At 32.6% G+C, this 27,585-nt stretch overlaps 1 protein-coding gene across 1 annotated transcript in view; it reads right to left on the bottom strand.

Moving 5' to 3' along the window:
• LOC133331502 (ecdysone-induced protein 75B, isoforms C/D) overlaps positions 1-27,319 on the bottom strand; it is a 193,981-nt gene extending 166,662 nt beyond the window's left edge. Inside the window, exon 1 of the mRNA XM_061539892.1 lies at positions 27,235-27,319. Coding sequence (XP_061395876.1) covers positions 27,235-27,319 — 85 coding nt within the window. The remainder of the gene's footprint in view (positions 1-27,234) is intronic.
• Between the last annotated feature and the right edge of the window lie 266 nt (positions 27,320-27,585).

Raw genomic sequence — 27,585 nt, 5'->3', positions numbered from 1 at the left:
ACGCCTTTTGTAGGACCCTAAAATTCTTCTTTAAAAAATCTACGCCTTCTGTAGGACCCTACAATTCTTCTTTAAAAAATCTACGCCTTCTATAGAGCCCTTAGGTCCCTACAAATATTCTTTAAAAAATCTACGCCTTCTGTAGGATCCTAAAATTCTTCTTTAAAAAATCTACGCCTTCTGTAGGATCCTAAAATTCTTCTTTAAAAAATCTACGCCTTCTGTAGGATCCTAAAATTCTTCTTTAAAAAATCTACGCCTTCTATAGTACCCTAAAAAATATTAATTAAAAAATCTACGTCTTCTACGCCTTGAATAGATGTTTAAAAAAAATGCTTAAAAAATGTATGACCTCTATAGAGCCTTCAAAAATATTCTTTAAAAATCTACGCCGTCGATAGGCCCATTTTTATCTACACCTTATATTTTCGTATAGTAGGGTACCCATAAAAATTAAACACCAGAAAATTAGTAGTTAAAGTTTGTAGTCTTGTCACTTCCATTTGTCGTGTCGTTTAATTCACACTTCGCACACATTTCGTTTGAAACGCAACTGGCGGCGTCCAATTCCGAATTTTGGACTTTATGCTGTGGAATTTCGTTGAAAATTTTTGTTGGGTATTTTACATATTTTTTTTTATTTCAAGTTCAATGTCAATTTAACTTAAAGTTCAATTTGCTGTTGTTGTTGATGTCAAATTTGTTAAGCTAATGGGGAGGGGGGGTTAAATTGATGTATTGTTGTTGTGGTAGTGTAAAGTGCCATTAAAAATCCCATAGGTATATTTTTTATGCTTAATTACTAGGCATGGTTTGTTGTAATTGGTTTATATAATTATATTTATTTTTGGATACTGGCATGCCTGACATTTACAGAATAAATTATACAGAAAATTAGGAATTCATACCAATGAAAATGCGAATTGGAGGCTAAAATTAATTTGAAATTTTCGGAAAAAAATATAAAACATTAAAAATCAATAAATTTTTATATAATTATTAAAAAAAATTTCTTTAATAAATCTACGCCTTATGTAGGACCCCAAAAAATATTCTTAAAAAAAATATACTTTAATAAATCTACGCCTCAGTTGGCCCCAAAAATATTCTTTAATAAATCTACGCCTTCTGTAGGAACCAAAAAAATATTCTTTAATAAAACTACGCCTTCTGTAGGACCCAACAAAATATTCTTTAAAAAATCTACGCCTTCTATAGGACCCCAAAAAATATTCTTTAAATAATCAAAAAATTAGGAATTCATACCAATGAAAATGCGAATTGGAGGCTAAAATTAATTTGAAATTTTCGGAAAAAAAATTTAAAAAAATATAAAACATTAAAAATCAATAAATTTTTATATAATTATTAAAAAAATTTTCTTTAATAAATCTACGCCTTATGTTATTCTTAAAAAAAATATTCTTTAATAAATCTACGCCTTCTATAGGACCCCAAAAAATATTCTTTAAAGAATCTACGCCTTCTATAGGACCCCAAAAAATATTCTTTAAAGAATCTACGCCTTCTATAGGACCCCAAAAAATATTCTTTAAAGAATCTACGCCTTCTATAGGACCCCAAAAAATATTCTTTAAAGAATCTACGCCTTCTATAGGACCCCAAAAAATATTCTTTAAAGAATCTACGCCTTCTATAGGACCCCAAAAAATATTCTTTAAAGAATCTACGCCTTCTATAGGACCCCAAAAAATATTCTTTAAAAAATCTACGCCTTTTATAGGACCCCAAAAAATATTCTTTAAAAAATCTACGCCTTCTATAGGACCCCAAAAAATATTCGTTAAAAAATCTACGCCTTCTATAGGACCCCAAAAAATATTCGTTAAAAAATCTACGCCTTCTATAGGACCCCAAAAAATATTCTTTAAAAAATCTACGCCTTCTATAGGACCCCAAAAAATATTCTTTAAAAAATCTACGCCTTCTATAGGACCCCAAAAAATATTCGTTAAAAAATCTACGCCTTCTATAGGACCCCAAAAAATATTCGTTAAAAAATCTACGCCTTCTATAGGACCCCAAAAAATATTCGTTAATAAATCTACGCCTTCTGTAGGACCCCAAAAAATATTCTTTAATAAATCTACGCCTTCTGTAGGACCCAAAAAAATATTCTTTAATAAATCTACGCCTTCTATAGGACCCCAAAAAATATTTTGAATAAATCTACGCCTTCTATAGGACCTTTAAAAATCTACGCCTTCTGTAGAGCCTTAAAAAATCTACGCCTTCTATAGGACTTTGAACAATCTACGCCTTCTATAGGACCCCAAAAAATACCCCGAGAAATATTCTTTAAAGAATCTACGCCTTCTATAGAACCCCAAAAAATATTCTTTAAAGAATCTACGCCTTCTATAGGACCCCAAAAATATTCTTTAATAATCCTACGCCTTCTATAGGACTCCAAAAAATATTCTTTAAAAAATCTACGCCTTCTATAGACCTACAAAAATATTTTTTAAAAAATTTACGCCTTCCAGAAGATCTAAAAATATTAAAAAAAATAAAATATGGACTTTGCCGCTATTTTATTTATTTAAACACGTACTACTCTACCTCCACCTGGTGGCCAAGATATGAACTGCACACAATACCAACAACAGCGCCATATTACTACGTAGTGGCAAGTGTAGACACTACCACACAAGAAAGCTTTATTTCCCAACGATGAAAGCTCTCCACATTGTCGCTAAAATTCAACAGATGGCGCCCAATTGAAAAATGATTCACTTTAGACCGTTAAAATGTTTGAATTATTTTATTTTTAATTTCGAAACCAAAACAATGGAATTGAAAATAATTATTTTAATTATTTAAATAATTAAAAATAATTACTTCAATGATTGAAAAAAATTAATAAATAATAGCTAATTTTTATAATTAAAAAATTGAACTAATTATGAAAATATTGTTTTCAGAACTAATTAAAATTAATTATTTTTTATGAAAAACTAATTTTATTATTTTTCAATACTCAACACACTTTCAAACCTTTAAAAAAATATATCAACACATTTTTTTTTGCTTTGACGACTTGTTACATTTCTTGTCGCTATTTCATAGCTTTGCCCATTTTTTTTGTTCTTGTTGTCGTTTTTGTTTCTGTCGTTCTTTTATTATTCATAATTGACGTCACGCGGTGCATTGAAACTATTGAGTTCATGAACGTTTGTCGACTCCAACAATTGGCAGCAGCAACCCAAACAATCAACCAACCGCAAGCCATGCTGCCAACCACCATCATTTGACCACCCTCTGCCATTCCACACGAAAAAACAGCAACAACATCACTAACTAATAACATAATATTTGCTGCTCTCATTGATACGAGTGTTGGAGAGCTTTTACAAAACAAAGCTTTGAGAACAAGTGTTGCTAACATCGCAGAAAATTACAGAGAACGAACAACAGTCGAAATCGCTTATAATACCGATTAAGGGACCGGCGGGATAGTCGTTATAGACGATATGAAATAAAGGGCGGAAGTTCTTGCGGGACTTTTGGGGACTGAACTGCCATAAAAAATAGTCTTTAAAAAATCTACGCCCTCTGAAGACCCTTAAAAATATTCTTTAAAAAACTACGCCCACTGTAAAGCCTAAAAACTATTCTTAAAAAATCTACGCCCTCTGAAGACCCTTAAAAATATTCTTTAAAAAACCTTAAAAATCTACGTACGCCCACTTAAAAATTTACGTCTCTAAAGCCTAAAAACTATTCTTAAAAAATCTACGCCCTCTGTAGTCATTAAAAAATCAATCATGTAGAGTCTTTAAAAATCAAGGCCCTCTGTGAAGTCTTTAAAAAATCTACGCCCTCTGTAGAACCTTGATAAATATTCTTTAAAAATGTGGAACCTTAAAAATCTACGTCCTCTGTAGAGCCTTAAAAAATATTCGTTAAAAAATTTACGCACTCTCTAGAGCCTTCAAAATATTCTTTAAAAAGGACCAAAAAAATATTTTTTCTAACCCTCCTTAAGGAAAAAAAATTCTTAACAAATCTTCGCCTTCTATAGGACCCTGAAAAAATCCGTTAAATTATCTACACCTTCTATAGGACCCAGATAAAATTCTATAAAAAAAAATCTACGTCTTCTATAGATACCAGATAAAATTCTTTAAAAAATCTACGGACCCAGATACAATTCTTTCAAAATGTTTTTTCTTTTTTTTTTGACATGATTTATATCCATATAAAGCTGGACCTGACATTTTTGAACTTTTTCTTATATATTAATAACAGAATCAGCATTTTTAATAACAGACACATTTCTGTTAATAGCTGAATAAATTCTGCTAATAAATATTTTTTTCTTTTTTTGACATGGCCCCCATTCAGCAACGTACACAGGATTTCCTTTCTGTTAATAACAAAATGAAGAAATTCGCTATTGCAAACATATATATTTACTGTGAAAAAAATTCATTTTTTTTACATGGGGGCCCCCATATAAAGCTGGACCTGAACCATTTTTATTATGTTCGAGGTTTTCGCCCTAAACGCTTATTTTCAGAAAGTTATATATTAATAACAGAATCAGCATTTTTAATAACAGACACATTTCTGTTAATAACAGCTTATTTTCCGAATGTTATATATTAATAACAGAATCAGCATTTTTAATAACAGACACATTTCTGTTAATAACAGAATCAATTCTGCTGATAAAAGAACGCTTTCTGTTAATAACAGAAGCATTTCTGTTAATAACAGAAGCATGTTAGCAATAGAAGCATTTCTATTAGTAACAAAAGCATTTATGTTAATAACAGAATCATTTCTGTTAATAGTAGAAACATTTCTGTTAAAAACAGAAGAACTTATGTTAGTAACAGAAGCATTTCAGTTAATATTAAAATCATTTCTGTTGGTACAGGATCCTTTGCGAAAGGATAGCTTAGTAGCAGAACCATTTCTGATAATTGCAGAAGCATTTCTGTTAATAACAGATACATTTCTGTTAATTACAGAAGCATTTTCGTTAGTAATAAGCGTTTCGTTAACAACAGAAGATTTTCCGTTAGTAACAGAGGCCTTCTGTTAATATGAGAAACATTTCTGTTCATAACAGACACATTTCCGTTAATAACAGAAGTATTTCTGTTAGTAACAGAAGCATTTATGTTAATAACGGAAGCATTTATGTTAATAACAGAAGTATTTATGTTAATAAAGGAAGCATTTATGTTAATACCAGAAGCATTTCTGTTAACAGCAGAATCACTTCTGTTTATAACAGAATCAATTATGTTAACAACAGAGACATTTATGTTAAATAGTTTGTGAGGGATATAAGTAGTTATATGTAGTAGTATTTCTCTATAATTAAAAACGCTAAATTAGCATCACTCTTTTGATTGGTGACTTTGGCACACTTTTCCATAAATAAACGCGACGAACTGTAACAATGGGCCACACGAAAAAGCTTTTCTGTTGTCAGCTCTAAACGACTGCACGTGTTTTTATTTGCAACTGTTTCACACAAACAGCGAACACCAACAAACGCACACACACTTGTCTATGCACACCAATACTCCCGCAAAAGGTGAATGTTAAAATGCAATTTGTTTTCCTCCGATGCATTTGCTCTACTCGTCAGCATTTGTGTAACGTTCGATGCTGCTGCCTCAGTCGGTTGCATTTGTTGTAGCTGTCGTTCTGTTGTTTTCAGAAGGTCAATTTGCTTAAGCGAGCACAACAACAACAACAAACAGAGAAGAGACAGCTTTTCGTTGAGACTCAACAGAATGCAAAAGGGTATTGGTTGATGGATGCTTGGCTGCTGCTGTGGGAGGTGAATGGGGTTAGGTCGGTGGGTGGGTTCATTGGTTGGCTGGCATTTAGGAGGGGTATGCAACATGTAAAGTTTAGCTCGACAATGTTTGTTACTCTGCTGCAGCCGAAGCTTCAATGCTGCTGCTGCGCTTTGTGATATGAAGGCGAATGAACTATTTTGACCCGCTTCGAATTGACCTCTAAATGCAATTCGATGTGATGATGATTAAAATATGAAAAAAAAGAACTAGCAAGCGACACACACATACAGAGATATATATTTGAAAAATAAAACTACCACACACATATAGAAAAATATACATATAGTCGCCTATGCATTGCTATTGTATAAGAAATGATTGCAACAACAACAAACACGAGATATAAATGTGGCAGAGGTAAGAGTTTTGTTTTTTCTGCTGCTTCTGTTTTGGTTATTTCTTTGGCTTTGGCAACATTTTTTTCTGCCTCCGTGTTTTTTTCTGTTGTTCGCTGACGAAGACTGGCAGTTTTGGAGCTGATGACCGACCTTGTAATAATAAAAAATTGTTCGGAGAAAACAAAACAAGGATCCTTAAAAATCATAGAACATTTTGTCCTACAACACACAAAGTGTCGAGTGTCGAAAGGCTGTGTTCGAAAGTGGTCATGGGAAAATCCTTGTCGGTGTGTGTGGTTCGAATATAAAATTTTATGGACTAGCAAATATTTAATAGCTTGAAGAGAGAGATGAAGCGATCGATATTCTTCTAATGGATTTCTTTTGAAAATGCAAGGGATTTTTTAACAGAACACGATAGGTAAGGGATAAGAGAGACTTTTCTGTTGATAACAGACACCTTTATGTTAATAACAGGAACCTTACTATTAATGACATCAACCCTTCTGTTATTAACAGAACAATTTTGTTAATAACAGAAACATTTCTATTAAAAGCAGAAGCATTTCTGTTAAAAGCAGAAGCTTTTCTGTTAATAACAGAAACCTTTATGTTAATAAAAGAATCATTTATGTTAGTAACAGGATGATTTATGTTAATAACGAAACATTTGTGTTAATAACAGTAACCTTTCTGTACATAACATAAACCCTGCTGTTAATAACATAAAGATTTATGTTAATAACATAAAGGTTTCTGTTAATTAATCCATTCTGTTTCTTCTGCTGTCAACAGGAATGCTTCTGTTATTAATAGAATTGTTTCAACAGAAATGCTTCTGCTGTTAACAGAAAACTTTCTGTTATTAACAGAGATGCTTCTGTTATTAACAGAAATGATTCTGGTATTAACAGAAATGCTTCTGTTATAAATAGAAATGCTTCTGTTATTAATCAAATGATATGTTATTAACAGAATTGCTTATGTTATTAACAGAAGTGCTTCTGTTATTAACAGAAATGCTCTGTTGTTAACAGAATGGCATCTGTTGCTGACAGAAATTATTCTGTTGTTAACATGATTGCTTCTGTTGTTAATAGAAGTGCTCTGCTGAGCCAGAATAACTTCTGTAATTAACAGAATGACTTTTGTAATTAAGAAGAAAAGTTCCGTTAATAACATAACGACTTCAGTTATTCACAGAATACCTTCTGTTACTAACAGATTGATTTTTGTTGTTAACAGAATGACTTCTGTTATTAGCAGAATGTTTCTGTTATTAACAGAAATGCTTCTGTTGTTAACAGAAATGCTCTGTTGTTAACAGAAATGCTTTTCTTATAACAAACATGCATGTGTTGCTTACAGAAATTATTCTGTTATTAACATTATTGCTTCTGTTGTTAAAAGAAGTGTTCTGTTATTAACAGAATGACATCCGTTATTAACAAATTGACTTCTGCTATTAACAGAAGTGTTCTGTTTTTAACAGAATAGCCTCTGTTACTAACAGAATGACATCTGGTATTAACGAAATGGCTTCTGTTATTAATAGAAGTGCTCTGTTATTAACTGAATGACGTATGTTATTAACATAACGACTTTTGTTGCCCACAGAATAACTTCTGTTACTAACAGATTGACTTTTGTTACGAACAAACAGAAGTGCACTTCTGTTATTAACAGAATGACTTCTGTTATTAACATAAGTGTATTGTTATTAACAGGATGACTTTTGTTATTAACAGAAGCGCTCTGTTTTTAACAGAATGATCTCTGTTATCAACAGAATGGCCTCTGTTATGATTAGAATACCATCTGGAATTAATTAATGACTTCTGTTATTAACAGATGCGCTCTCTTTTTAACAGAACTGTTGTTATTTACAAAATGACCTCTGTTATTTACAAAATGACCTCTGTTATTAACCGTATGACTTCTGTTATTAACAGAATGACATCTGTTATTAACAGAATGGCCCCTGTTATTAACAGAATGACCTCTGTTATTGACATAATGACCTCTGCTTTTAATAGTTCTGTTATTAACAGAATGACCTCTGTTATTAGCAGAAAAGCTCCCCCAAGTTATCCCCATTGCTTTTGGTGTTCACAGAACGGTTTTTGTTATTAACAGAGTTGCTTATTACTTATTGACAGAAAATATTTCTTTTAATAATATTAGACATTTTGTCAAAAGTGTGCCCCAAAAAATGTGTTGAAACCTTGCCCATATTATTCAGGCTAGCAGCCATGATCCTAATTTTTACAGATATTTTGTTTTCAACACCACCCACACTCGACTCTCCATAGAACATTAAGCACACCATTCCATCCATCCAGCCAGCCAGCAAAGTAGTCACTTGGTGCTCCTTGGTGGCTAGGAAAAAAACGAGTTCAATGTCGTTCATTGTATTGCAAGTATTTTTTGTTGTTGTTGTTGGTGGTGATGTTGTTGTGATGATGGTGGCTGGCTGGTTATAATTCTATGCAGTTCAGCTCATAGACGACACTCATCGTCAGCTGGCCTCCACTCTATAATTTTTTTATTGTTGGTGTTGTTGCCTGGTTTGTTCTCATTTTTCATCATGATGGTAATTTTAAAAAGGGGGTTTGGGAGGGCATTGAAGGCCCTCCCAATATGTCTCATGACTTCTAAAAAAGATTTATGATTTGTCTGCAAATTTTTGTTAGAATTTGAAAAGTATGGTTTGTGTTCTTTCGTTACGAAGTTCGGAGGGGGGCTGAAGCTAAGAGGAAATTTAATAAACCGTAAAGGATAAAGTGGCTTAAAGTGTTTCGGAAAATATTAAATTGGAGCCAAGGCCTTCTCTTCTGTGAAAATTTGAATTTAAGGTGATTATTTCCAAAATCTACATTTTAATTAGAAGTTGCAACAGTTTAGTTTTTAATAGGAAAAATCGAATTTAAAATTTAATTTTCAAAATGGTTACAGATAGAGCAAAATGTCAATAAACTTTATTGATAATTTCAGGGCCACAGCCAGGTCACAACAGTTACAATTCTCTCTATCTCCATTTCATTGCAGCCACAACATTGTTAGAGGCAATCTCTCCTACTTCTGCCCCTCCTCTCCGAACAACATTGTCATCAACTGGTATTGGCCACACGTTGGCTGTATTTATGGCATTTATTGTCGGACATGGTAATGTAATCAAAACTGTGTGGCATAAAAAAAGAATCGAAACGACAGCAATTGTAATACCATCGAACAGTCAGTCCACTTCGCAAGCTGGAGCATTAGAAGCGTGACAAAACAAAGCAAAGGCCCTATCGATGTTGTTTGTGTAACATTTTTGTTGTTCTTGTTGTCGATGTTGTTGCAGTGGTCAGTGGTGTTCGCAAACAAATCACATGCAAATAATTTGCTGTCAAGGTTATCGATACTACTATTGGCGGATACAAGAGATAGAGATACAACGTGTGAGGCTCAGAGTAACAGATTGAGTTGTACTATAACAGCATCGGAGGCAATTGCAGCAGTAACAACAACAGCAAGAAATGTACTCACGCAATAATGTGTTGGGTAAATAGAAGTTTTCTTTACTGTTTTATATGTATTGGTGTGATGTAAAATATGAGGAATTACACTGAGCGACAGATTTTTTAACGGGAAAAATTAATTACAATTAATGACAAAGTTTCAAAAATATTTTCCAAGGCCTACGAGGCGTGGATTTTTAAACAATATTTTTTTAAAGGCCTAACAGAGGGGTGGATTTAAAAAAAATAATTTTCAAGGCCCATACCAATGCGGCTTCAGGCCTGGCTAATCCACCATTGACCAGATTTTCACTCTGCGCCAAATCCTAGAAAAGACCCACGAAAAACACATCGACACATACCACCTATTCGTCGACTATAAAGCCGTATTCGACAACCCTATCCGTTCAGAGGTGTATTAAGCCACGTCTGCGTTTGGCAAAATTAGGGATAACTTAAAGTGACACAAGGTCAGCAGTTAATGTCGGAAAGGACCTATCCCATTAATACCGAACGAGGATTCACCCAAGGTGACAGTTTGTCGTGTGATCTTTTTAACATCCTGCTGGAAAAGGTCATACGATACGCAAAGGTGAACAGAAATGGTACTCTGTACACCAAACAACACATTTTACTCGCCCACGCTGATGACATCGATATAATGGGTCGAACATTGCGAGCTGTAAAAGCCACCTTTGGACAAATTGAGAAGGAGGCTGCGAAAATGGGTCTGGCAGTAAACGGCGAGAAAACCAAGCTGATGGTATCAACGCACAAGACGTCCAATAGATTCGGACCAACTGTGGATCTTGAGAACTACAGCTTCGATGTAGTTAAATATTTTATATACATTGATACCGCCATAACTGAAACGAATGACATCAGTTTTGGAATTCGGAGAAGTATTGTGATGGCCAACAGATGCTACTATGGTCTAAGTAAGCAGTTTAGAAACAAGGCCACCTCCAGCCAGACCAAACTCACACTTTACAAGACGCTGATACTATCCGAGCTGTTATATGGATCTGAAGCATGAGTACTTGCGCAAGCAGATGAGGCAGCTCTTTGGGTGTTTGAGAGAAAAATTCTCCGAATGATCTGCGGGCCTATCTGAGTCGACGGTGAATATCGGCGTCGTATGAACCACGAGCTTTACAGCGACTACGATGGCTAGGCCATGTTGTGCGAATGAATGATAACGCCCCAGATCAAAAGACATATAAAGGCGAGCCTACTGATGGTTGCCGTAGAAGGGGAAGGTCACGAATCAGATGAAAAGACCAAGTAGAAAACAACATCTTGGAACGTGGTCTTCCAAGATGGAGGAGATGCGCACAAGACCGACGCGCTTGGAAATCTTTTTTAAGCTCGGTTTATAGAACAAGCCAGCTAAGTAAGTAAGTAAACAAGGCTTGGGTTTAAAAAAAAAATATAGTTTTCAAGGCCCTATACAAGGCGTGGATTTAAAAAAAATATATTTTTTCAAGGTCTAACAGAAGTGCGGATTTTTAAATAATATTTTATCAAGAACTAAGAGAGGCGTGGATTAAAAATATTTTTTTTTCAAGGACTAACAAAGGCCTTTATTAAAAAAATATTTTTTCAAGGCCTATCACATATTATTGAAATATTTTTTGGTGGACCCATCGAGGAGAATTTAAACATATTTTTAAGAACAGAATTGCTTCTCTTATTGGCAAACATGCATGAGTTGCTAACAGAAATTATTCTGTTATTAACATTATTGCTTCTGTTATTAATAGAAGTGCTCTGTTATTAACAGAATGACTTCTGTTATTAACAGAATGACTTCTGTTATTAACATAAAGACTTCTGTTCCTCACAGAATATCTTCTGTTATTAACAGACATTTTCTGTTATTAACATAACGACTTTTGTTGCTAACAGAATGGCTTCTGTTGTTAACAGAGGTGTTCTGTTGTTAACAGAAGTGTTCTGTTATTAACAGAAGTGCATTGTTATTAACAGAAGTGCATTGTTATTAACAGGATGCCTTCTGTTGTGAACAGAAGCGCTCTGTTTTTAACAGAATGACCTCTGTTATTAATAGAATGGCCTCTATTATTAACGGAATAATTTCGGTTATTAACAGAATGACTTTGTTATTAACAGATTGGGTCCTGTTATTAACAGAATAGCTCTGTTATTAACAGAATGGCTATGGAAGTTATAGATTTTTTAAAATATTTTTTGGTGTACCTATCGAGAAGTTTTTAACATATTTTTAAGAACCTGTAGAAGACATCAATTGTTTTTAATTTTTTAAGGGTCGATAGACGGAACCTATATCTAATATATTTCGTTTTCTTTCAAGCTAAGGACATTAAATCCTCTTTAATACCAAAAAGTGTCTATGTCACACACACACTTCACTTCCACTTCGATAAAATAACGATTTATTACAATTTCATAAATTTTTATTGTTGCTAAAAAAAGTATCTCCAGAAAAAAATAAATTATTGTGATATATCACACAATATTTATCCATTTTATTTTTTTTTGTACGTGAGATGATTACAAAAAAAAAAAACATTTTCTTCCTTCAAACTTCATAAAGATAATGGATAGATGTTGAAGAATATATTCCTGTCACGTTTCGCAATAAATGTCCTGGCTGGCAAGTGCCATTGAACTCGCCAAAGGCTCCTTTTGTTTTTTCTTTTCATTTCTTTTGTTACAAAGTTAGATCTAAAAATATCTTCTGACCCAGAGAAAAATTTATGTATGTCCGAATTCTCTATTATTGTCTATATGTATGTGTGTGTGTGTTTTTTTATTTTATCAATTTTTGTTTTCTATTTATTTGTTTAACGAGTCATTTCTTTTTGATGATGGTGGTGGCAGTTCCATACTCACCTATTTCTTTTTTTTTTTTTTTTTTTGCAGCTTTCAATGGTGATATAATTTTTGGTTTGGTAAAACAAAATAACTCTGCTCTGTCTCCCTTACTTTCTCGTTCTCTCTCTCTCCCTCTCCCTCCCACTCTAAAAATTTTACCTATACCAAAACTTTCTATGCTATGTAATTTTTGTTTCTTATCAAACCCAACGTTGATGTCTGATGCCTAACCAATGCGTTCACTATCTTAAAACAACTTTTCTGCTGTCCCGACCCGACCTCCCTCAACGACCCACATTTTATATCCTGCAAAAATAACTTCAATGGCTTTGGCCTTGGAAATGTTTATGGCAGGCGGCAGCGTTCATTGACCTGTTCAACAGCCGAGCACAGCACAGCACTCGACCAAGAACACACTTACACACCAATACATCGACACATACACACACAGATACTTTCACACTCAACACATTCGGTGTTATCTACTCACACAGTGATGGAATCGGGGTAGTCGACATAATACCAAACCATGTCACCACCCATACCCATACAGACTAACACTATTACTCCCCTCCTCCCCTCACCCTCTGGAGGGTGGTGAGGGGTAAATATTTCACCTTTACTATCCCCACTCGCCCCTATAGTCGGCGAGCATTTATTTTCCATAGAAAATTGTAATCAAAACAATGTCTAATTCAGTATTTCTTGGGTGGATTTGAAATCGAAAAAAAAAAATATTTTATTATGGAAAATAAATTGGGAAATTCAGGATTGGTCTGGGGGAAGGAGGGCAGTTCATTGTTCATGTGCTGACAAATTATGAAGTTTCCTTATTGACTTAATATTAGACACATATTGGACATTAATTAAGCCAAACAAAAATAACAACAACAAATATTCCCAAGTTAATTGATTGAATATTTTTTTGTGGAGGATTGGGGTAATTGGTATCCAGTGGAGGGGTAGGGGGTGAATCACCCGAGGATCCATGTTTCAAGAGTCCAGAGAAGGCGTAATTTTTTGAAAATAAAAATGGATTCTTAAAAAATATTTTTTCATGTGTCCACAGAAGGCGCGGATTCTTTAAAAATATGTTTATTAAGAGTCCACTATTTTGAGGGCCCTACAGAGGCGTGGATTTCTTGAAAATATAAAAATATATTTTTTCAAGAGTCCACAGAAGACCTGGATTTTTTTTTCGATTAAAAAAAATTGCAATTTTTCTCCAGCAGAGAGACTGGGAGAGCAAGTAAACCTCTAACATTAGAAAAACAGGCATTCAAAATATAAACAAATTGCACACACACACACACCAACAAAAGTAAATCGCAAGTGAGCTTTTTGGAAGGCACGTTTGCACACTATTTGCAATTTTTATTATATGTATGTGTGTATGTGACTATGTGTGTATGACTGTGTACTCACAAATCTATTTGTAACGATTGTACAGCTACATACAACAACCAGCTAGCTATCACTGTCGTAGTCATCGTCGTCGTTCGATCCGACGACACGACACAACATGAGTATGAATATCTGGATCGAGGTCATTGAGCTGCATTGGATGCAAAAGTGCATTCAACTTGTTGTATTCCGATGTTGTTGTTGCAGTTGTTGTATTTGCACTCTGTTTGACATCAGATTGTATAGCCATTTGTCTATGAAAACTATTTAGGTGTCGGTGGGGCAGGCAGGGAGGGAGGTGTGCGAGAGCGCCAGTGTTTGGGTGCTGCTTTTATAATTGTTATTTGGGTTAGAATGGAATGAAATGTGAACAAAAAAATAAAAAAAAATCAGAAAAACATCACGGAGACAGCTATGTAAACTTTGGAAATGTGTAAATATAAATTTTGAAAAAAAGATATTTAAAAATTATTATTTTTTTGAAATCTGGTATATGTTAAAAGGAAACAGCTGTTTTGATTTTCGAGAGCCTAAATGTAGCCTCTTTTTTTTGTTGAGATGTGTGATTACTGGTTTATGTCTGCAGTAATCTATAATTCGGTATTTATTTTCATGGCCTAAAAGTAGGCAACAACATCTTTTTAAAAATCCTGACCTTCTGTTGACCTTTAAAAAGTATTTTTTTTTTAATTCACACCTACAAAAGACCTTTTAAAATATTTTTTTTTTAAGTCCAGGCCTAGTACAGACCTTTCGGAATATTCTTTAAAAAATCCACGCCATGTGTAAGTCCATAAAACATATTCCTTCAAACCCCATGCTTTCTATAGACCCCCCAAAAATAGACTCTTTATAAATCCACCCCTTTTTAGACTCCTAAAAACTATTCTTTAAAATTCCACCCCTGAAAAAGTATTATTTCAAATCTCACGCCTTCCATAGACCCATAAAAAATACTCTTAAAAAATCGGCCCCTTTTTTAAACCCCTGAAAAGATATTCTTTCAAACTCCACGCCTTCTATAGACGCCTAAAAATATTCTTTAAAAATCCACCCCTTTTTAGATCCCTGAAAACTCTTATTCTTTAAAAATCAACGCATTTTAAAGAGCCCCGAGAAATATTCTTTAAAAATCTTCCCCTTTTTAGACCCTTAAAAATTTTTCTTTCAAACCCTACGCCTCGTATAGACCCTTAAACAATATTCTCTAAAACTCTACCCCCTTTTTAGATCCCTGAAAAATAATCTTTAAAAATCTACGTCTTTTACAGAATCCCGAAAAAAATATTCTTTAAAAACCTACCCCTTTATTCTTTAAAAATCCACGTTTTCTATAGATCCTTGAAGAAATATTCTTCAACAGAACACAAATATTTTAAGACCGCTTAAAAATATTCTCTAAAAATCCATCCCTTTTATAGACCCCTGAAAAATATTTTTTCAAACCCCACGGTTCTATAGACCCCTAAAAATATTCTTTAAAAATCCACGCCTATCATAGGACCCGAAAAATATTCTTTAAAAATCCATGCCTTCTTATAGACCCCTGTAAAAATATTCTTTAAAAATCCTCGTCTTCTATAGACCCTTGAACAAATATTCTTCAAAAAACTACCAATTTTTTAAGACCGCCGAAAAATATTCTCTCAAAATCAATCCCTTTTTTAGATCCTAAAAAATATTCTGTTTAGAAATCTAAAATCCTCTAAACAAATATTCTTTAAAATCGATGCCTGGTTATAGGCCGTCAAAAGAATATAGTTTGGAAAATTCTGAAAAAATATCTTCAAAATATAAATTCTACATCATTTCAGAAGAAATCAGCTGTTTAATATCACGGATAGCCTAAATGTAGTCTCCATCATTTTGGGAATGAGTATGGATTGTGGCTTTACTAATCAATAATTTGGCATTTATTTAATCGACTCAAAATGTCTGAAAGTAGGCAACAATAATGTACATTAACATCGCACTAAAGGGTGATTTAAATTTAAGGATTTAAGCTTCGAATTAACTACTATGGGCTCCCTATAAAGTTATATAGTTTAAAAACTTAGCTATTATTAGTAAAGACACCAACCGTTAAATGTTTCAATCTAAGTGGTCCACATGGAGTCATCAACTATTAAACAGCTGATTGGGTCAATCAGCTGTTTGATAATAAAAATCGTTTTATACAAAGAAATATTTCCCAAAGTCCCATTTTCCCGCATATTTTCTATATGTTTATAATTTTGGCAACTATTTCCTATTTAAAAAACCCCCCTTTCCCCCGAACGAAAACCAAAATATTTCCAATCTATTCCGAATCACGTAAACCATTAACATGATTTTTTGTGTGTCGATTACTGTAAACAACGTTTATTTTGAAATTTGTTAACAGCTCTTGCGAACATGTTTGGCCTTATTTCAAACGTGATACCCAGGCAGCAGATAGGGCCACTTCGATTCCGCTCAGCTCAGAACCAGTGAAAGTGATATGAAAATTGTTTCATGATAACAACAGACAACAACATCACGTCTGACATAAACCTAGATTTCATTTCACTTTTATTTTTTTTTATTTTTAGGAACTTAGCAAGGATACAAAATAAGGACACAACGGAGAGAGATGGAGGGAAAGAGAGATCAGCGACACGTAGCTATTTTAATGCATTGCCATTTTCATTGAAACCTTGAGATTATTTGGAAATTGTTTTGTTGGCAAAAAAATTGTCTAAAACTGACAGTGACAGTTCTCAGTTATGTCGTATGCAAATTGTGACAATTATTTCAAACTTGTAGTAGTTGCTTGTAGAACAAAACTTGCAGTAGGCCATTGTACCGCTGACCTTCGAAAATGATTTTGCATTAAAAATATCATATTTTTCTTGCCAGAGGCTGGTTATTCTCAGTCAAAGCTAAGTTCCACACAAACATATACACTTACATCACTACAGCTAAATCTATTAATATTGAGTATCTATCAAGGGTAATGGCAATACAATGAACATATACTATATTTTTTTCAAAATGGAAACTAGATGCAGCTACCAACGGAAATTCCAGGTTCAAAACTGTTCCACAAAAATATATATTTTTGTGGCGAACCAGTAAATTCTCCCAACTAATAAAAAAATAGTAAAGGGATTGGAACTATATTTTTTTAACATTAAAATATGGATTATAAAATTTCATAGATTAAACAGCTGATAGCATCAATCAGCTGTTTTATTCTGACAACCTAAAAGTATGCTTTTTTCACTTTGTGGCTTAAATGGGTTAAGTCTTTACTAAGCGCAGTAACGTTTTGAGCCCATATATCTTTCAAATTAGCACCCATACCATACCTTTAATTAGAAAGCCTAACGTGAAAAAAACCTTCAAAAAAATAGTGTAAAAAATTCGAGTTAGACATTTTGTGAGTTCGCAGACCTGCAATGAAATTTTCTAAAGAAGATATTTTTCTTTGGCATCAACATCCTAAATGGAGTTTAAGGGGACATAGTGACCTATTGTCAGAAATAGTAAAAAATGAACCTATAAATTCAATATGAAAATATACCGTGCCTACGATCTTCCAAAAAGTAGTATAAAAATTAGGGATAGACATTTTTTGCCCTCCAAGACCCATAGTGAAATTTGCCGAGGAACATATTTCCCATTGACATCAACTTCCTAAATTTGCGTTTTGTAGGAAAAAATTGCCAATAGGCGGAAATTATTAAAAATAAATCTAGAAATTCAATAAGAAATCATACCGGGCATTTTGATCTTCAAAAAATAGTAAAAAATTAGAGCTAGAGATTTTTTGTGTTCGCAGACCTACAGTAAAATTTTCTGAAGAACATATTTTTCTGTGGAAACAACCTCCTACAAATGAGTTTTGGGGGTCAAAATGGCCAATAGTCGGATATAGTTAAAAATGAACCCATATATTCGATAAGAAATATACCTTGCATATGATCATCAACAAAATATTATAAATATCTGTGTTAGGGATTTCTTGTGTTCGCCGACCTATAGTGAAATTTTCTGAGAAATATATTTCTCATCCATACCAACTTCCAAAAATGGAGTTTTGTGGGTAAAAATGGGCAGTTCTCGAAAATAGTTAAAATTAATCCATGAAATGTAATAAGAAAATATAAGGTGCATGTGTTCTTCCAAATATATTATAAATTTAATGCCGGAGATTTCTAAAGTTCGGTAACCTATAGTGGAATTTTCTGAAGAATATATTTTCCATTGGCATCAACCTCCTAAAATTAAGTTTTGTGAGCCAAAATGGCCAATAGTTAGAAATTGTTAAAAATACACCTAGAAATTCCGTACAAAAAATACTATGTAGAAATCTTCGAAAAAATAAGCATAAACATTTGAGCTAGAGATTTCTTGTGGTCCAAGATCCATAGAGAAATTTTCCGAGGAACATATTACTCATTGATATCATATTGCTAAAATTGAAATTTGGGGGACAAAATGGCCAATTCTCGAAAATAGTTCAAAATGTCCCAGAAATGTAATTAGAAAGTATACCATGCAAAATATCATTAAAACATAGTATAAAAAGTAGACCTAGAGATTTCCTGTGTTCCGAGACCCATAGTAAAATTTCCCGAGGAACATATTTCTCATTGACACTAAGTGCCTAAAAGTGAGTTATGGACGAAAAAATAGCCAATAGTCAGAAACAGATAATAATAAACCTAGAAATTCCAAGAAGAACACATACCGGGTATTTGATCCGCAAAAAATGTTTATAAATATTAGAGTTAGTGGTTTCTGTTATTCGGTGACCTATAGTGAAATTTTGTGAGAAACATTTTTTCCATTGGTCTCAACTCCTTAAACTGGAGTATTGTGGGGAAAAATGACCAATTTTCGAAAATAGTCGAAAAATATTCCACGAAATGTAATACGAAAATATAATGCGCATAAGATCTTTAATAAATAGTATAAAAATTTGAGTTAGAGATTTATTGTGTTCGTAGACCTATAGTGAAATTTCCTGAAGAACAATTTTTTCTTTGGTATCAACTTCCTTAAACTGAGTTTTGGGGGTCAAAATGGCCAATTCTCGAATATAGTTACAAATAATTACAGACATTTGATATGAAAATATAGCATGCATAATATTTTCACAAAAATAGTATAAAAGTTAGAGCTAGAGTTTGCTTGTGTTCCGAGACCCTTAGAGAAATTTTCTGACGAACATATTTTTCTTTGGGTGCAACTTCCTAACATTGAGTTTTGTGGGATAAAATGGTCAATTCTCAAAAATAGCCAAAAAAAATTATAATGTATTTATTTTTTGGGATAACGCCTAGATAACGAATATTTATTATCGGGATTTCATTCATACCACATTTATGTTTTTCCGATCAAAAGACCTCTCCAATTTAACCCCTACCTCTACCTCTAATCTATCTTAGAATATTTTCATTACCGAAAATAACTTTTGGGTCGTAAAGCTCAGTGGTCTAATTTTATTCCAATCAAAAATCCCATTCCATAATTAGCATAAAATTATTTCTAACTATTAATTAATATAAGAACAACAAAAAAATAAAATTAGAACAAAAATAAAACAAGAAAAAAATCCATTCAGTCATGGACCAAACACCGACCACAAGACTCACCTCATCAGAATCAGATGCCTGACGATTAGTTGCTGACTTTTTTCTGTTTTCGTTTCCATTTCCATTTTTGCAATGAAAATGAAATTGTTTCTTATGTTCTTCGCTGTCTCTCTCTCTATCTCTACATTTCCCTTTCTTTTACACTTTCACCCTCTCGTGAACATTTTCTATCAATAAGTCCACACCTCCGTTCTCCGTTCCGTCTCCCGTCTAAATTCATGGCACCGACGTACACACTCGCTTGAAATTGTAATAAAATCATGTGAAATTGTATTATGATGGTGCAAATGTTAGGAGGTGGAGGAGTCGGTGTATTGCGGGGGGACGAGGGGCAATTGAACGTTTGTAGACATTAGTGCCTCAACACTGGCAAGTTCAATGACCGCAAATATCCGTGGCCTAGTTCGTTGGCAAATAATAAAAATAATGACAACAACAACCACACACAGATAGAAAAAAAAAGCTCACAAGCAAATGAATTTTTACAACAACAACACACACAATGTCTTGAAGAAATAGTTATGTTCTCTCTCTCTCTATTGTTTTCTGAAATTCTCTCTCTCCCAATGTTCTCATAAACAAACCGAACATTTGCAACCACAGCCAGCCAGCCACCTTCTATTAAATATTTTGCCAATGTTCGTCAGTGGTCGTATTTGCAACGACAAGTGGTTCGTTGCAGTTCGTTTGAACAAACGAACACGAACAATGCGTCGTAAAGCAACAGTATTATTGGAGACGATATGAAATCGAGTCTACGTTCGTGAAAAAGCAATACGAAGTTGGTGGTGCTGCTGTAACTAATGTTGGAATATTTTCCATATATGAGAGGTGAATAGGGGAACGGTGGGTAGGAGAGTGCTGGGAATTCAGTTGATTGAACTTTTGTTCGGTAAAGGTCATCATGGTAATGTTGTAAATGTGTATATTTTGTTCGGAAATAACTGTGTGATAGATCACAGAGGGAGATACATATACAACATGTATGAACCTGTAAATTCTATAAGAAAATATACCGTGCATAAGATCTTATAAAAATAGTATAAAAATTAGAGATAGAGATTTTTGTGTTCGCAGACCCGTAGTGGAATTTTCTGAGGAATACATTTTTCTTTGGTACCAACTTCGTAAAAATTTGTTTTTGAGGTCGAAATGGCCAATTCTCGAAAATAGTTAAAAATAATACCAGAAATTTTATAGGAAAATGCACTGTGCATTTGATCTTTAAAAAATAGTATAAAAATTCGAAGTAGAGATTTCTTGTGTTCGCAGACCTATAGTGGAATTTTCTGAGGAACATATTTTCCATTGATACCAAGTGTCTAAAATGGAGTTTTGAGGGTCAAAATGCCAATTGTCGGAAATAGTTAAAAATTATCCCAGAAGTGTTTTAAGAAAATATGCTGTGCAAAAGATCTTCAAAAAAATAGTATAAAAATTAGATCTAGAGTTTTCTTTTATTCGCAGACCTATAGTGAAATTTTCCGAGGAATATATTTTTCATTGGCATCATCCTCCTCAAATGAAGTTTTTTGGGGCAAAATAACCATTTTTTTAAAATAGTTCATAATTATCTCAGAAATGTAATAAGACAAAATATCTTGCAAATGATCTTCAAAAAATTAGTATGCAAGTTAGAGCTAGAGATTTCTAGTGTTCGCAGACCTATAGTGAAATTGTCTGAGGAATATTATTTTCTTTGGCATAAAACTCCTAAAATAAAGTTTTGTTGGGAAAAATGGCCAATGTTCGAAAGTAGATAATAAAATCTACGAAATTCCATAACAAAATATACTGTGCAGAAAATCTTCAATAAATATAAGACCTAGAGTCTTTGCAGACCTATAGTAAAATTTTCCGAGGAACATATTTTTCATTGACACCAACCTCGTAGAATGGAGTTTTGTGTGGAAAATTTGCCAATTCCCGAAAAAAGTTTATAATAATTTCAGAAATGTACTAAGAAAATGTAAGGTGTCAATGACCTTAAAAAAAATAATAAATTACAGCTAGAGATTTCTAGGGTTCCGGGGCCCATAGTGAAATTTTCCGAGGAACATATTTTCCATTGACACCAACTTCGAAATTTTGAGTTATGGGGGACAAAATGACAAATAGTCAGAGATAGTAAAAAATTGACCTATAAATTCAATAAGTAACCATAACGGGCATAAAATCTTCAAAAAAAACTTTATAAAAATTAGAGCTAGAGATTTCTTGTATTTGCTGACCTACAGAAAAGTTTTCTGAGGAAAATATTTTCATTGGCACGAACTTCGTAAAATTGAGCATTGTGGGGTAAAATGGCCAATAGTCGGAAATTGTAAAAAATATAGACTGAAATTCCGTAGAAAGCATTAATAAATATTATAAATATTCGAGTTAGAGATATCTTGTGTTCCGAGACCCATACTGAAATTTTCCGAGGAACATATGTCATACCACCAACCTCCTAAAATGGAGTTTTGTGATGCCAAATGGCCAATAGTCCTATAAACCTATAAACTCAATAAGAACCCATATCGGGCATAAGATCTTCAAAAAAAAAAAAAAAAAGATTATAAAATTTAGAGCCAGACATTTCTTGTGTTTCCAGACCTTCAGTGAAAAATCTGAGGAACATATTTTTCATTGACACCATCATCGAAAATTTGAGTTTTGTGGGGTAAAATGGACAATAGTCGGAAATTGTTAAAAATAAAGACTGAAATACCATAGAAAGCATACCGTGCCGAAGATCTTCAATCATAAATATTCGAGTTAGAGATTTCTTGTGTTCCGAAATCCATACTGAAATTTTCCGAGGAACATATTTCCGATTGACACCAAAATCCTAAAATTGAGGTTTGGAGTTCAAAATTTCCAGTATTCGGAAATTGTTTAAAATAAACCTAGAAATTCGTTAAGAAAATATACCGTGAATAAGATCTAAAATAGATCAAAAAAATAGTATAAAAATTAAAGCTATCGATTTCTTGAGTTCGGCGACCTATAGTGGAATTTTCTAAGGAATATTTTTTTCTTTGGCATCAACCACCTAAAACAGGCTTTTGTGGGCCTAAAGGGTCAATAGCCGAAAATTATTAAAAATAAACATAGAAATTCCATAAGAAAATCAATCGTGTAGAAGATCTTCAAAAACATAGTGTAAAGAATAGAGGTAGAGATTTCTGGTGTTCGGTGACCTATAGTGAAATTTTCTGAGAAATTTAGTTTTCCTTGGCACCAACCCCCTAAAATGGAGTTTTGTTGGGCAAAATGGCCAATAGTCAAAAATAGTTCAAAAGTTAACCTATAAGTTCAATATGAAAATATACCCTTGGATATGATCTCCAAAAATAGTATAAAAATTAGAGATAGAAATTTCTTGCGTTCCGATACGCATAGTTAAATTTCCCGAGGAACATATTTCCCATTGACACAAATTTCCTAAATTTGGATTTTGGAGGAAAAAATGGTCATTATTCGGAAATGTTTAAAAATTAACCAATAAATTCTGGGCGGTATATTGCCCATACGATCTTTAAAAAATATTATAAAAATTAGAGATAGAAATTTCTTATATTCCAAGACTCATAATAAAATTTTCCGAGGAACATATTTCCATGAGCACCGACCTCCTAAAATTGAGATTTGAAGGACAAATGGTCAATATTCGAAAATTGTTAAAAATGCACCAATAAATTCTATAAGCAAATATGTCATCCTCAAAAATATTATAAATACTAAAGTTAGAGATTTCTTATATTTCGATACCCATAATTAAATTTCCCGAGGAACATATTTTCCATTGACACCAATTTCCTAAAATTGAGATTTGATGGATAAAATGGGCATTAATCGAAAATATCTCTAAATCACTCTCCCTATTTTATTCACTTCCAATATTAAATTCCAAACTAAAGAAGTCCTACAACAGCAAAATAATTATATTTCTAATCGAATTCTAATAGATAAGCTCATACTAATACCAAAAAAATCAAACCCCCATTGAAATTATTCACCAGGGTATTGAATATTAATGTGGGAATAATTATTTCCCAAATCTTTCTAAGGCAACAGAATATTTGCATCCACAGAACCCCATATAAATTTATTTACGACCCACCTGAATGTATTTACGTACATAATGTTTCGGTTCCAACCTCCTCCCTCCCCACTTTCCCCTCTCTCTCTCTCTCTTCCAGAATATTATTTGTCTAACTGAAAGTGATAGTTAAGTACGCAACCAGCACCACGCACTCACTTCAAATGAACGAAAACAAAATGAATTTTTTGCAAAACAACAACAAAATCAAGCTAGAAACGCACACACTCTCGCACACACTTCGCGCTATCCCACTAAAAGCTAACTAATACAGCTAAATAAAAAATAATCAACAAAAATTTAGGTTAACTTTGTTAAAAAAAAAATATTAGAGAGTTCAATGACCGACAATCAACAGATAGGAATAACAACACCAACAACAACGACAGCAACATGAACAACAAGCAACAACATCATACAAAAAAGTGGGAAGCATTTTTGGGAACATTGGGAATACAAATGGTAAAGAGGATGGCAGGGAAAGGTGGGAATAGGTGTCGTGGGGAAGGAAGTAAGGTGTGCGGAGAAATTTTGCAAAATCGAATTGTGTGCGTGTGTGTGTCCCAATCACCTACACGTATAGATAAACAAAATACAAAATGACTGAATTCATTTAAGATAATTTCCTCTGCCTTCCCCATACCTTTCCCTTCATTCCCTCCTTCCCTCTTCTTCCCTTCCTGACACCATTTTTGTTTGTTCATTCTCATAGGCAATATTGGCTTGTGCGTTCCGCACACAAACACACTCTCACACTCTCAGAGTGATTTGTCAGGCATTAATGATAACGCAAATTCTAGTTCAAATATTATTTGGAAAAACAAAATGAGATAATATATTTTAGCTTTTTTGTGATGCATGGGCAATAAAGCTCGGGGGAATTTTGTGGTTGTTGTAGATTTACAGGCATATATTTTTCATGTTACAAAATTATGGAAGGGAATTTGTTAAGGATATGCGAAACTAACATATATCCAGGGAAATATTATTATATTATCTGTATAGATAAATTTTGGAATTTATTTGAAATAAATATTGATTTTAAAAAGTCTAGATAATGTAGATAATAATTTTTCGTTATTTAAATAACTTGGTTAGTAGTTTTATGTAAAAAAGATAGCTTAGATAGCAGTTGATACTAAGTTTTGATTATTTGGATAACGTAGATAATCTGTTATCTCCATCTAGATAATGTAGATAATCTTTTATCGTCATCTAAATAACATAGATAATATTTTATCGTCATATAAATAACGTAGATAATCTTTAATCGTGATATAGACAACGTAGATATTGTGTTATCCTTATCCAGATAACATAGATAATATTTTATCGTTATATAGATAACGTAGATAATATGCTATCGTCATCTAGATAACGTAGATAATATTTTATCGTTATCAAGATAACGATGACAATCTGTTATCCTCATCTAGATAACGTAGATAATATTTTATCGTTGTTTAGATGACGCAGATAATATCTTATTGTAATCTATATAAAGTATATAATCCAGATAATTTAGATAATAGCCAAAAATGTATTTATTTGTTGTTAAGATAACGTAGATAAGCAGTTTTGATCATATAGACAACATTGATAATTTGATTTTGGTATTTAGATAACATAGATACTTGATTATATTATCTAGATAATGTACATAGAAAGATTTCAGTGCTCAGATAATGGAGATAATTAGGTTTAATTATTAAGATAACGTGCAGAAAACATGTCTGTTACGTAGGCAACATAGATAATCAGTTTTCACTATATAGATGGCGTATATACTTAGATAATTCAATGATTATTCAGATAAAAGGCAAAAATATAGATTTTTATTTATTTAGATAACGTAGATAAACAGTTTTTGTCATCTAGATACCATAGAGAATTAGATTTTGGAATTTAGATAGCTTAAATAAACCTAGATAATGTTGATTGCAAGATTTAATTATTCGGATAACATAGATATAATATATAATAGCCACAACAGATTATTTGGTGGTTAGATAACGTAGACAACAAGTTTTCGTCATTTAGATAATGTAGATAATTTGATTTTACAATTTAGATAACTTAGATAACCGATTTTTTAAAATAGATAACGCAGATCATAAGATTTCAATATTTAGATAACGTAGATAATCCGTTTTCATTATATAAATGACGTAAATAAACGATTTTCGTTAAGTAGATAACAGAGATAATCAGTTTTCACTATATAGATAACGTAAATATTAAGATAATTTACTGAAGATAATGTAGATAACCGATTTTCGTTAAGTAGATAACAGAGATAATCAGTTTTCACTATATATATATAACGTAAATACTTAGATAATTTTATGAAGATAATGTAGATAACTGGTCTCCAATACTTAGATAACCTAGAAAATTAGTACGCTTCCTCTAGATAAAGGGGATAACCCTAATTTTGGTGTTTAGATAACTTAGATAATGTATTATACTACGTAGATAATGTAAATAGTAAGATTTTATTATTCAGTTTATGTAAATAACCATGTATGGTTAATTAAATGCATAGATAATATTATGTGATTATTTAAATACCATAGATAATCACTTTTGATTATCTAAATGCCACAGATAATCATGTTTGATTATCTAGATGTCATAGATAATCTTATTTGATTATCTGAATGCCATAGATAATCATTTATGATTATCTAAGAGTCATAGATAATAATTTTTGATTATCTATATGCTATAGATACTCATTTCAGATCATCTCAATGCCATAGATAATCATTTTCGATTAACTAAATGCCATAGATAACCAGGTATGATTATCTTATTGCCATAGTTAATCATTTATGATTATCTAGGAGCCATAGATAATATTTTTGATTATCTAACAGCCATAGTTTGATAGTTTGATTTACTAAATGTCATAGATAATAATTTTTGATGATCTAAATGTAATAGATAATCAGTTCTGGAAATGTAAATTGCATAGATAATACTTTTTGATTATCTAAGCGACATAGATAATCGATAATGATTATCTAAATGCCATAGATAATAATTTTTGATAATCTAAATGCCGTAGATAATCATATTTGATTACGTGAAGCCAATAGATAATCATATATGAAGCCCATAGGTAATCATATTTGATTATCTGAAGGTCACAGATAATCATATTTGATTATCTGCAGGCCATAGATAATCATATTGGATTATCTTAATTCCATAGATAATGATGTTTGATTATCTGAAACCCATAGATAATCATTTTTGATTACCTACACATCATAGATAATCATTTGAGATTATCTAACTGCCATAGATAATTTTTTGTGAGTATCTAAATGCCATAGATATCAATATTTGATTATCTAAATGCCATAGATAACGCTGTTGGATTATCTAAATGTCATAGATAATAACTGTCATAGATTATCTATATGCAATAGATAATCTTGATTGATTCTCGTAATTCCTTAGATAATCATTTTTGATTATCTAAATGCCATAGATAATCATTTATTATTATCGTGATAAATTATCTACCAGATAACTATTTATCTTAGCATAAAAGTTGTATTAACTCACCCGCTAGGACCCTTCCTATCAAACGTTCCGTATCATCAATGGGCTTTGCATTGGCAAAGAGATCTTCTCGGGAGCCAACTGTCATGATGACTGCTCGGGTCTGGTTTCGTATGGCTTTTGAAGGAATTTTGTTGATTTTTATATTTTTTAGTTTTACTTTAAAATATGGCGGCAGCAGGAAAGATAATTTTCGAGTGGCAGTTGGAATTTAAACTAGGATTCTTTTTTGCACTTTTATTTTTCTGAGAATGGATTCGTAATTGACGACACTTTCTATTTTAGGAGATTTGAAATTACGATGTGTTTGTGTTGAATATTAATATGGCACCTTTTTAATTTTATTTTTTTTTT

The sequence above is a fragment of the Musca vetustissima genome, unplaced genomic scaffold (genome assembly GCF_032173495.1).
Source record: "Musca vetustissima isolate MV318-11 ecotype Yass unplaced genomic scaffold, APGP_CSIRO_Mvet_v1 utg3460, whole genome shotgun sequence".
Lineage (NCBI taxonomy): Eukaryota > Metazoa > Arthropoda > Insecta > Diptera > Muscidae > Musca > Musca vetustissima.
The sequence above is the reverse complement of the archived record's forward strand: the minus strand, read 5'-3'. Positions and strand labels throughout refer to the sequence as shown.